This window comes from Cnephaeus nilssonii, assembly GCF_951640355.1.
Source record: "Cnephaeus nilssonii genome assembly, chromosome: 7".
NCBI lineage: Eukaryota > Metazoa > Chordata > Mammalia > Chiroptera > Vespertilionidae > Cnephaeus > Cnephaeus nilssonii.
Genome location: NC_137078.1, coordinates 64,556,734 through 64,569,150, shown reverse-complemented (window position 1 = coordinate 64,569,150; position 12,417 = coordinate 64,556,734). Strand labels below are relative to the sequence as shown.

Below are 12,417 nucleotides of genomic sequence, written 5' to 3'. Positions count from 1 at the left end.
AAATTACTCATTTTACTTTTACATACTTGATTTCTTTTTATTAAATTGCCTCAAATTTCAGAAAATGTTGAATGATAGAGGTAATGGCTGACAGCCTTGACCTCCATCTGGTTTTATTGGGGATGCCCTCAAGTTTCATGCTACGTTTCCTATTGGCTGTTGGCTTGAGATAGATGTACTTTATCATGTGAAGGGAATGCTCTATTTCTAGTTTCCTTTTTTTTCCTCGCAAAGAGGATAATGAATTTTATCAGATGCCTTTTGGTATCTGCTAAGATGAGACACTCTCCCTTGACCTATTAATTGCATTCCAAGAATCAACTTTATTTAGTTATGCTTTACAGCTGTGTTTAATTAACTAATGTTTAATTTAGAAATTTCTGATTATTCATTAGAAAGATTAGGCTATAATTTGGACTACTTTTTTGATGTTTTATTATTCTAGCTTTGAAATCTGAATTGAGAAACTTGTTTTCTGGTGTTATTTAATAGCTTAAACAAGGTGTCATTTTCCCCCTTCACTTACAGCCACTCCAGGCACACTATGCTCATTGGTCCTGCCAGTTCTGCTAATGTTTTCCTACTGCCATCACCTCATGGTAAACTCCTATTCATTTAAAACCCACCTTAACACCAATGCTTCTCTATAGCCCTCTCCCACCATTTCCATAGGATCAGCACATGCTTTGATTCAGCACGGTTTCTACTATAATTTATTAATCTACTAACCTATTTTTCCCACTGGAGTCTGAATTTCTTGAAGTGGGGACAGTCATATATGTTTCTTGTAATTTTTTTAATTGAATCTCCAGTGCTTATCACAGTACTTGGCACATAGCCTGTGCTCCATAACTTGTTGTTACATGAATAAATTAATAGTAAGTTTTATCTTTAAACTTTGCCAGTAAAAAAGTTTCAAAGAGGTATGCGTCTTTGCCTTTGTTTTACAGTCCAATAGAGACAACAATCACTTGCTGCCATCCCGCACACGTGGTAGAGCTCTGTGCTAGGATAATGGATGTGGGAACATAAAGTATATAGTGGAAGGATCGAGTACAAAAACACACAATAGCTATCAGACTTTCTTTGATATTAATAATAACTCATGTATTGAGCATTTACTGCTTTCCAGGTAGGAAATCATCAAATTTATTTCTCATAATAGCCATGTGAGGTATATAGTATTGTCTGAATGTTAAATGCAAGTGAACTGAATGCTAGCAATGAAGCCTAAGTGACTTGTCTGAGGTCAAACAACTGGCACGTCCTGGAGCCAGAGCCTAAACCAGCACGTTCTGAATTGAATCCATCATCTAGAAGCGACTCCATATTGACTAGTCCATAAAGACGGTGTGCTCCACTTACGCGAGAAAATCAACACATAATAGGCGAAGGGTGGAGATTTGCTCAAGTACCCTACTTCCCAGGTTCTGCCTAAGTTCAGTGGACAATAAGAACAACAACAGAACATCTATCTACCTGCTTGACCTCTGCATCTCTCTTCTGATAAACGTGGGCCAACCACTGAGTAAGGTTTTCTTGATTTTTAGTTTACACTGTGAGGTTGATTCATCCTGAAAGCATACCATGGGCAGTGTGATTGCAGACCACTTTTTTCCTTCTCTAAAAGTCTGAAAGGGCATAGACAGGTAACAGAAAACAACTTTCCTTTAATAACTAAGTTCCTAGATTTATGAGCTTGTGGCCATGAGCTACAGGTGAGTGACACTGACCTATAATCTGAAATGAGACAGACTTCAGGGTTCCTCTCACCCCCAAAGGGAAGGCACAGTAGAGTTGCTAAAAGTGTGGTAATGAAGGACAGTTTAGCATTTTACGCTCGACAGTATGCCAGCCCTGATCGCTGCTCATCCCATCTCCAACCACTCCTGCCTCTTCCCCACTCCAGCCTGAGACTCCAGCATGAGTGATAGAAGTAGCAAGAGGTTGTTCAGAAGATTAAAGACCCTAGTCACCAGAGGCTTCCATCTCACAAGAATATTTAGACACTTTCCACTTGGCAGTCATTCATATTCTTCTGCAAAGGATGAACAGAAAGCCTGTTTCAAAGAGGTTCCTCCTTCAGATCTCTGTACCTTGGAAGATAAAGCGAATGCAAGGATTTTGTTTTGAAATTAAATATTCATTAGGTTGGGTTAGAGCTATTACTGCTCTTGAGAAGAAGACTGGATTTTTCTTTGTTTTAAAATACCTGCAGTCATTTCACTTGAGAATCAATTTCTGTACTAATCAGTCAGGGTAATGCACAGTGTGATTTTTCTAATAGCACAGACACTCCTTGAAATTGAATACGGAAAGACTCAAACTGTTTTACAGAAGGTGCGTGAGCAATGTGACATCACAGGAACCCTGAACACAGAAGCAGCCAGGAGTGGAGCAAAGAGCCTTGGGAGTCAGATCCTGGGCACTATGACGGCCTCTGAGTGAGCTCTTCAGCTCTGGTGATTGACAACTGTTTCCTAACATCTTATAGTTTCTATTTCCTAAGCTGTAAAATGGGGAGCATACTTCCTTTCGGGTTTTGTGTAAGAATTTATAAATAACAGAAAATGAGCTGAACCTACAGATAGAAGCAATTATTCATACTTAACATAAATACTCAGATCTGGTCACCAAAAGGCTTGAAAGCCATTTCCATCCTTTAAAAAAAAATCTCTTATTGCTCATATTACCCTTTAATTTAAACATCTTTTAAAAGCTTTCAAAGCTTTGAAGGTTGATTTCAATGAAACCTGTTTTTATTCTAGGCATTTTTCCTCCTGTCATTCAGAGTAAAACAAAAAACATTTACTGTCAAAACAAGAGTTTGCTCTCGGGCAAAAAATGAAAGCAGAACTGGCTGCCTGACTTATTTTGGCGTCTGCCTAGCAGTTAAATAGGACAGCTTTTAATTTGTCACTTCTTTAAGATTCACTTGGGTTGGAGAAGAAAATCACCAGTGCTTGGCTTTAGCTAAACTTGAACTAGTTGGGCCAAAAGGTGTATTCTTTATTCCTCAGCCACATATCCTTTCAAAGTGCCAAGTAAAGGAAAAACTATGTATTTAGTAACATACTTAAGATAGTACATCTAATAGATTTTTATTTTTCCTTGAAACTGGAGGAACTTAAAAGTCTAACTTATTACCAAAGATCAACAACAGGTGTGGGAAGAGGTATAGGAGGTTAATGCTTTTCAACAAGCCTGCATAAAACTATTTAAAAGAGTTAATGCCCAAGTATTTTTTTAAATTAAAATCAACTTTGAGTAAAGACTCAAGTTCACATCTCAACTCTACCAAGACATTAATTCTACCTTTCTAAGTCTCAGTTTCTTTATCAATAAATCGGGGATAACATCTCCCTGGTTCATGTTGTCTAGCACCTATCAGGCACATATTAGCTTCTTAACACTTGTGAGCCACTGTTGTTATGCCGAAGAGCTTGTGAAACAATTTTTAGCAATTCAATCCAGGAGTGAGCATTTCTTAATGTTTCTTTTATCTGCCTCAAATTTATTTTGCTGGAATCTAAGCTGTTCCCTCATTTTTGCAAAGTTGGTGATAACATCTGTTTAATACTTTCTGTATAAGGAGGCCAGATTGTGGGCATGTGTTTATGCAACCATTAACATAACCATTCCTCAACAGAGGTGTTTTCTGGCATCTCAATGACCTAATTATAATCTGTAATCTGGCTAGACAGACTGTTTTAGTAACAAGAGGAAATGAGAATGACACATACATACATACAAAAACATATATACTAAAGGCCTGGTGCACGTAATCGTGCAGGGGTGTGTCCCTCAGCCTTGCCTGTACCCTCTCCAATCTGGGACCCCTCGGGGGATGTCTGACTGCCGGTTTAGGTCTGATCCCTGCAGAATCAGGCCTAAACCGACAGTTGGATATCCCTCTCACAATTGGGGACTGCTGGCTCCTAACCACTTGCCTGCCTGCCTGATCACCTCTAACTGCCTCTGCCTGCCAGCCTGATCACTCCCTAACTGCTCGCGTCAGCCTGATCGCCACCTAACTGCTTGCTCCCCTGCCAGCCTGATCGCCCCCAACTGCCCTCTCCTGCTGGCCTGGTCGCCCCCAACTGCCCTCCCCTGCCGGCCTGGTCGCCAACTACCCTCCCCTGCCGGCCCAATCGCCCCCAACTGCCCTCCCCTGCTGGCTTGATCGCCCACACCTATCCTCCCCTGCCAGCCATCTTCTGGTGGCCATCTTGTGATGACGTGGGGGCAGCCATCTTATGATGATGTGAGGGTGCGAGGGCCACCTAGGCTTTTACTAGTGTGTGTGTGTGCAGGGAATGTGAAGAAAAATAAATGCTTCTTTCTTTTGGGTCCATTAAGCAACTGACTTTGAAATGAACTATGGCGAACTCAATGAGAGTCTAGATTAACCTTGGTTTAACGACCAACAGTTTAGCAGGGTATTTATTTATTTATCTATTTTTTTAAAAGGAGAATTTCTAAATCCATAAAGCTAGTCCTTGAGTCTTTTCCCCCCTTTGAAAGCCCCATGCTAAATGTGGTCCAAACACCACATCTACACAGGTAGTGCTTTCCCTGACAACATCCTCCTCATTCTTCGCTGTGGCCAATTTCTCAAGCATATCCAGTGTCTGAAGTCAACTGAAGATGAACTGATTCAACTTCTGACAGAGGCTTTCTCTGTGTACGCCGTATCGCGTGCCCCCTTCCCTCCCCGCCTCCCAGCCCAGTGCCAGGTCAAGGCCTCCACGGGTCAGATGGAAGCTTACAGAGAAGCGATTTCATCTTTCAAGCCCTCACCTGAATATCCAGTAGAAACCTGTGGAATAAAACCAGGCTAAGCTGTTGTTCTCAAACATGTTTATTTGTAAGTTTTACATGGTGTGTTACAGAAATTAATGGAAAATTTCTAAAAATTTCGCTGTTCTGTTGAATGCATTGTACATAAAGTTAAAAATAATATGTCCATATATGTTAACAAACTGTCATCTGAGGTAAAGTTAAAGTAGGTCTAGAAATGTACGGCAACAGTCATTTCTCTTTCTCATCTTTATTAAAAAAATAGGTGTCAGAACGCAGAAATTGAAATGAACCAAACCCACAGAGTAAACATTTTTTTTTTTAAAGAAGGTGCCCGGTACATGACATGATGGGGTTTCAGCAGACACTGGGATGAGTACAAATTGTCACAAAAGTCTTGTGGCATGTAAAGATTGAAGAGCTATGGGAAGTGGGGACAGAATGACAGGTGGCGTTTCCCTGGTTTCAAAATTTAAAGTGACAAATTTAGTGCTAGTGGAGGATGAGAAATTAACAGGATGAGAAATTAACAGCTGGACATATGGATTTTTCTATCAATCTAACTGGAACTGTGCAGACTCCCCACGGCCCTTTGGTATTGGCACCTCAACTCTTATTTGGGAATTCCACTGTACTACTGGAATAAGATGCAGTGGTTCTGAGCTCACAAAACAGTGTTAAACATCAGAATTCTGCCAATGGTAACATGGATGGCAGTCTAACATCTTGACTTTATTTCCCTCACTGGAATGCATCACACGGGCCATCATCTTTAGCTCAGAGCCAGTTATATTTTCAATCATGTTTAATGAATGAATGGTGAGTTCACTGGGCTGTCACTTTCTGCTATGACATTGGCTCTAGATGGTTTTTAACTGATACAGTGACCTCCGCCAGGGTTCACTCTGAATGTGTTAGAAGCAACCCAAAGAATCTGTACAATGGGGTGATACTGCCAGACACACTCAAGACAGCCATATCGAGGAAAAAGATAGCACCACTTGTTTAGAATCTGAATCACGGACAACATAGCAATGTAAGCCATTTCCTCATGGGAACTGCCCATCTTATCAAATCCCCAGAAAACACCATCAAACTGGTTTCAGGACATCTCTTATGGTTCGCACGCCTTTCCCATTTCCTCCTTCATGTGAAAAGATGACCTAATCGTCAAATGTATGCACGTTTCTGGAGGAGTCATGTGGATCAACAGTGATAGCTATGGAGGGAGGGAAATATGGCCCTTCTCACTTTTCGGGTTCTTCAGACCTTCCACCTTAGGATGACATTTACATGGATTCTGTAATGGACATTTGGTCAGTTTATCTAACTGGAAAAAAGCTGGATTCCAGTGACCTGATAATGTAAAATTTGGGCTTTCAACAGTAACCACCACATGGACTTATCAATTTTTTCTTTGTGAGCAAGTTTACCTTCTTCCAAAGCATTTCAATTTCTATTAATATGAGGAACCGAAGTACACAGGCCTATTTAAGTTAATCATATCAATATAAATCCTAATTTTCAAATTTTAAAACCAAATAATAGTAATTACCCTCAAATCCAATTAATCACATGATTCTCTGAATTTTTCTTCTTAGTGTTAAACCACTAAATTCAACATACTGTAACTGCATAGGAACATCCGGAAAACACACTTGACCTGTAGAACAATTCTCTGTAGGGCAAAAATATATATTCTTTATGAAAATCATGTGCTAAACATACGAACCGAACACTACACTTTTTCTGTCTCATAAATGTAAAAAAAGGAAGCTTAAACTCTTCTGTTTCATGTACAAATAGTCCAGTGATTTCCATAGGGGAAGGTGGGAGTGGAGAGGCAGGAGGGAGGGTTAGAATCTGAAGGACAGACCTTCAAAATGTGAGTTGCCTTGTTCTTGTTTTACATAGAGGGCGGACACTCTTGTGGAAATGCTAGATGAGATGATGGAGTCACATGCTCCCTTCCTGTTCACTAGCTGCTGATTGGCCAGCTGCTGATGCCAGCTGTCCCTGAACTTCAGCCTCCTCCCATATGCACCAGAGTAACATCTGGAAAGCCAGCCCCATCCATCACGTTTGTCACATCTTGCACTTAATCTGCTACCTTCTCTACAGTGTAATGGCATTATTAAAAAGCATTTTCATTAACATTTATATTTACAAAAAGAAAAACACCTGGCAATTTTTTTTTCATTAGAACTCCTTAAAGCCATTTCCCTTAAATATTTAAAGAGTTTAATGGTAAGGTTTTTTTTTCCAAGTTATAAAATAAAAATCCCATTTGAATTTTCTGATGTACAAAAAGAGATAGAGATGAACCATTATGATCACAGAATCAGTTTGTTACTCTGAATACTCACGCCACCATTGTTCCATGAGAAAGTCAGTTTTTAAGATCCAGGGCCACATTACCAGGATTGTACCAGAATTATTTGGCAAATGACTTTTCTTTGAAAATGGCACATGGAGAAGACACTTGTCTGCATAGCATCAGAGCAGCAAGAGATCGGAAAAATAAAAAATATTGTTTCATTGTACTTAGAATTTAGAGCTTCTTAGGAAATCAGATGCATTTTTCATCTTTCTCATCAATGGGACTTGATGTCCTTTCCTACTCACAGAATGAGGGTTCAAACCAAAAGCTGTCGTTCTTCACCAGGATGCAGAAATAGCTAAAAGGTTGTTTTGGCAACATTCTTGATCATAAAGAATAATCAACCACTTATATGTCTTGTGATTTCAAGTTAATCCATTCATATGAGACTTTTTCCCCCACTTAGATTTCTTCATCCACGTCTTAAAAAAGTCAAAAGCAATACAAAATTTGTACACCCATTCATTTTCAAACATGACAAAGGAAGGAAAGGGAGAATGGCAGACCAGGCCCTGTGCAGTGATAAAGTAACATCAGCACATGTCAAAAGGCATATGGATGATGAGAGTGTGGTCACAGAGGACCTCTTGCTTTGCCTAAAAGAAGTCAGTGCCAACCTTGCTGTAAGACTCTGAGGCCTGTCACTCCAAGTTGGACGTCTCTACAGTGGGTAACACGTAGAGAAATAAAAAGAGAATTACGATTTTGCATACTGCGGGGGTCATTCTCAAACCATATTAAGAGAGCTCAGAAGGTTTGTCGGGTAAGCATTTGCTTGATTTGTGATTTAACGTTGGGCATGATTTTCTTATACTTTTCTGTGTCTTTGTTTTGTTTTGTTGTGCTGCCATAGGTATCTGCTGTTGGTTGCCAAAAACTCTTAATTCCTTTCTCCAAACGAGTTCCATTGGGCAATTATGAATTTCTTTGTGGGATGAAGTGAGGTGAAAGAATATAAGAGCCTGTCGCGATGCTGATTTCCATGCTAGTCTTGAAGAAGCACCCGCCACGAGCCCGCATTGATGCTATTTCTTAGGTCTGTGGATCTGTGCATAGAGAGGCTCCAGCTCCTAGGGACAGAGGGACAAAGTGAGACCCATTCTTTTCCAGATAGGAATTTCTGAGACAACTTGGGAAGGAGATTTTGGGATTAGAACAGAAAGGTGACAATGTATGATGGATGACCTTGGGTGATTTTTGGAGTATTTGATCATGGTGCATATCATTTTGACAACTTATTTTAATCATCAAGAAGAACTTACTCACCCTGTTTTGTTCTTGGTTTTCAAGTGAGACTGATTGCCCTGTTAGGAAAATAGCATGATATAGTAGAGAGAGCTGGACACGCTGTGTGATATGGACAAGGAACTTATTCTGTCTGAGACTCAGTTTCCCAACCATGAAATGGATATGATACTATTGACCCTACAGGGCTTTGAAAGATTATAGATAAAGCATCTAGGCACGGTGTTCAGCCATAACAAGTCTTCAGAAAATAGTAACTATTATCATGAGTCAAGTGGAGATTTTTTTTCAACACAGTTTTATGAATGTCCACTTGATACAGCTGAAATTCTATTTCGACCTGCTCTTTGGTTTCTTTAAGCAGTGATGACTGGGCACACTTCACAGCAAGGGAAACAGCAATTGTGCCTTTAGCTCTTAGTTAAAAACTTCTGGGACTTGTTTCCATTCCATCTGCTGTTTCAGCTTGGACCAGACCTTTGCCTGCACCCATTGGAGTTGTCCTGAGACATACATACACAAGTCTTTTTGCCAATATAGAACGTAGCAACCTTTCCATCCAAATGTAGATGGTAAATGGTGTTTGGCCTTGTTGAAAGTACTTCAGGACTTCATGTCAAAGGCCTGGGATGCACTGGCCAAGCAGACTAGATCAATGCTCTGGTCTTAAGCATAGATAGGCCCTTCCATTAAAACTGACCTTTATGCTGCCACTATTGGATGTTTGTTCCAGAATTAAATAAACATAGCTACACCCTAAGTATGCCATATATTCTATATTAGCCTGTAACCTGTCATATGAGTAGTAGTGGATCTTTTTTATTTGCTTACTAGAGGCCCGGTGCATGAAATTCATGCACAGGGGTGAGGGGGGGTCTCTCAGCCCAGCCTGCACCCTCTCCAATCTGGGACATCTCTCTTGCAATCCGGGACTACTGACTCCTAACCGCTTGCCTGCCTGCCTGCCTGATCGTCCCTAACCCCTCTGCCTGCCTGCCTGATCACCCCTAACTGCCTCTGCCTGCTGGCCTGATCACCCCTACCTTGCCCCCCTGCTGGCCTGATCGCCCCTAACCTGCCCCCCTGCCAACCTGATCGCTCCTACCTTGCCCCCCTGCTGGCCTGATCGACCTTAACTTGTCCCCCTACTGGCCTGATCGACCCTAACTTGCTCCCCTGCCGGCATGATCACTCCTAACCACCTCTGCCTCGGCCCCCGGCCTAAGCCACAGTCTGGCCTCCCTCTGCGGGAGGCAACCTGGTGGATCAGGGGAAGGCACCGCCCCCATTACCTTGCTGCTGCTTCCACTGCTGGCCTGAGCCTGTGCCCTTCGCAGCTGCCCATGGCTGCCTGAGCCTGGGCCCTTTGCAGCTGGGCCTCGGCCCTTCATAGCCAGAAGACATCTGCCCTAATTAGCATATTACCCTTTTATTAGTATAGATTTTCTTGAACCATCACATTGAAATGGCATTCTGTGAGCCCCTCCTGTGTGTCTAGCACACTAGGCATTTTAGAGTACACTGACTTTTTAATTTATCACAATAGCCATGTCAGACAAATGTTTTATCTCTTTTGCAAATGAGAAATCAAGCACAGAGAAGTTAAGTCATTTGCGCATAGTCACATAGCCAGTGAGTTTGGGGCATGAGACTTAAAAGTAGGTCCTAGTCTATTACAACAGCTGATAAAAAAAGGGACCAACTCTTCAAGCTGTAGTGTTGTAGAGTGCTTTGGAGTTTATCAAGTTCCCTCGTGTCTTATTTTATCTGCCTAAGAGTCCTAAGAATAGCTTTTATTCTTTCTATCCTCATTCTCCAGATAAAAATGGAAGGTCAGGGAGGTCTGTGATCTCAAGGTCATTGTGCTGCCCCTCATGTGTCTCCTGAATCACATTGTTTATCTTGATTGTAAAGTTGAAGTGCACTAAAAGAGAAATTTGTCCAGATCCATCATTTTACAGATGAGGAATCTGAAGTCCAGAGAAGAGAGGTTTTCTTTCACCAAAGTCACAGGGTTACTTAGTAACCGTGCCGAGAACAGGATCCAGGCTATTTTCTTAAACACTTACTGTTTAGCTTCTTCCAGGGAGAAGGCCCCTCCTACCCTTCCAGGCACCCTATTTCATAATGTACAAGAGAACCAATTTGTCCTCCCATGATTTACACCCATGGGACTTCATTCTGCCCTTTAAACATAACGAAAACATGTAATTCTTCTTCCAAGTATCCAGTGACAAAGTATGGAGGCCCATTCCTCCACACCCTGCTTCTGGTGACTGCTCGCCAGTTCCTTCTGTCATTTTACATGTGAACCTAGCACAGTGTGTGTGCAACAAAAGTTTGTTGAATTAATGAATGAATATGATACAATATCAATGTTCTTTGCTAAAACCACTCCAATTTGGCTTTAATTCTCTCAAAATCTAATCTAGCAAGATCTAGAGCAAGATGATTTATTAAGCACCTAATCTATTCTAACGTCTTAAAATGTTTCCAATACCTGTTGTAAGGCTAAACTTGTACGTTTCCTGTGTGTTTGTAATCTTGGGGAGGGGGAAGGGGGGAGGGGGAGCCAAGGTGTTGTCAAGTACAAGTCCTGGGAAAAGCCATGTTGGGGGCCTACGCTGGGCTATCAGGATGCCTCTGGATCTTGTCTGGGTAGACTCCCTCAGCCCACTCTTCTTTTAGGATGCCCAAAGTCAGGCTGCTTCGATCTCACCCTACAATGTGCTCTGTTCTAAGTTTGGAACTAATTTATTCAACGGAGAATGACACCCTAAAACAGAAGACGACAGCAGGCTCCGACGGGGTAATTAATGCCACACTGCATTAACTTTCTGTAGCTGAAATAAATATTCACACATCCCCTGCTTGCTGGAATTCAGCTTCAAATACCCATCACAACAGCGGTAACGAGTGCAGTCAACTCTCAATTATCCCCACTAATGAAGGGGAGCAGTGGCGTGGAAACCCCAAGCCTCAGATCGTCCCAAAGTCTGACACTGTGATGCATTATCCGTTTGGGCAGCAGCTCTGCCTTCCTTGTTACCGAACCTTAGACTGTCAGAGCTGTGGGAGCTTGGAAATCATCCGATCCAGAAATTTCCGACCTGACCTCCCGCAAGGTCACGATGGGGTCTTGAGGCTGTTTTCAACATTCCAAAATGTCTAAATGGAATCACACGTTAGCACAGCACGCTGGTGTCTTTAGTTTTCACTGGGCGGATTTGACCACATCTTCAAATCCTTCAAAGGCTCCCCATTACCCACAGGGCAAGGCCAAAGCTCCTTAGCCGGGCACATGAGACCCATTAGTCTCCTAGTCCATTAGAGCTAATAAATGCCTCTTCCAGACCACGAGTCAAACTCAACCCTCAGGTCACGTATTGCAGGCTTTAAAAAAAGTTTTGTTTTTTAACACCTCTGCCAGAATGTTCTTTCTCAAATGGATTGGGTCATGCCAGTCTCCTGCTTGAAATGACCCTCCTGACTCCTTATTATCCCCAAGGATAATGCAAATGCCTCAGCATGGCACAGGAGGCCTTTCCAATAACATGGCTTCTCTCTCTCCTATGCCCACCTTCCATCTGGTACTTCTGGTTTACCTGCGAGGCAGGCCTTTCCCATCTCTGAGACTCTGCTCAGGCAGTTCCTCCTGCCTTTGGGCCTCTCTTTGCCCTGCACCTGGGATTCCATACTTTCAGAATCATTTCAAATACAAAGGCTTCCTAGCCTCTCTAGTGCTCTGTGTAGACCTCTGTCTACAGTGCCACCATGTTAACTCCTAAACCCTCTACACAGTGAGCTCCACTGCACCCTTCACATCGGTATCCCAGATGCTGAGTGAGAGCTTGGAACATGGGCGGCACATCTGCTAACAATGTGGAAAACGAGGATGTGAGTGAATGAATGAGCAGTTCTTCTCTTATCAGGAGTTGGCGAATCTTCATGAACTTTAAGCTCAATTGGGCCTGACATCTTAATATCTTCGT

The 12,417-nt window shown here is 42.0% G+C and overlaps 1 protein-coding gene across 2 annotated transcripts in view; it reads right to left on the bottom strand.

The window, feature by feature from the left end:
- Positions 1-4,925: 4,925 nt before the first annotated feature.
- Positions 4,926-12,417, bottom strand: part of DAB1 (DAB adaptor protein 1) — a 278,601-nt gene continuing 271,109 nt past the window's right edge. For both annotated transcript variants that reach the window (XM_079776036.1, XM_079776037.1), the window contains exon 14: positions 4,926-8,250. In XM_079776036.1, the coding sequence (XP_079632162.1) occupies positions 8,206-8,250 (45 nt within the window). In that variant the 3' untranslated portion in view covers positions 4,926-8,205. The remainder of the gene's footprint in view (positions 8,251-12,417) is intronic.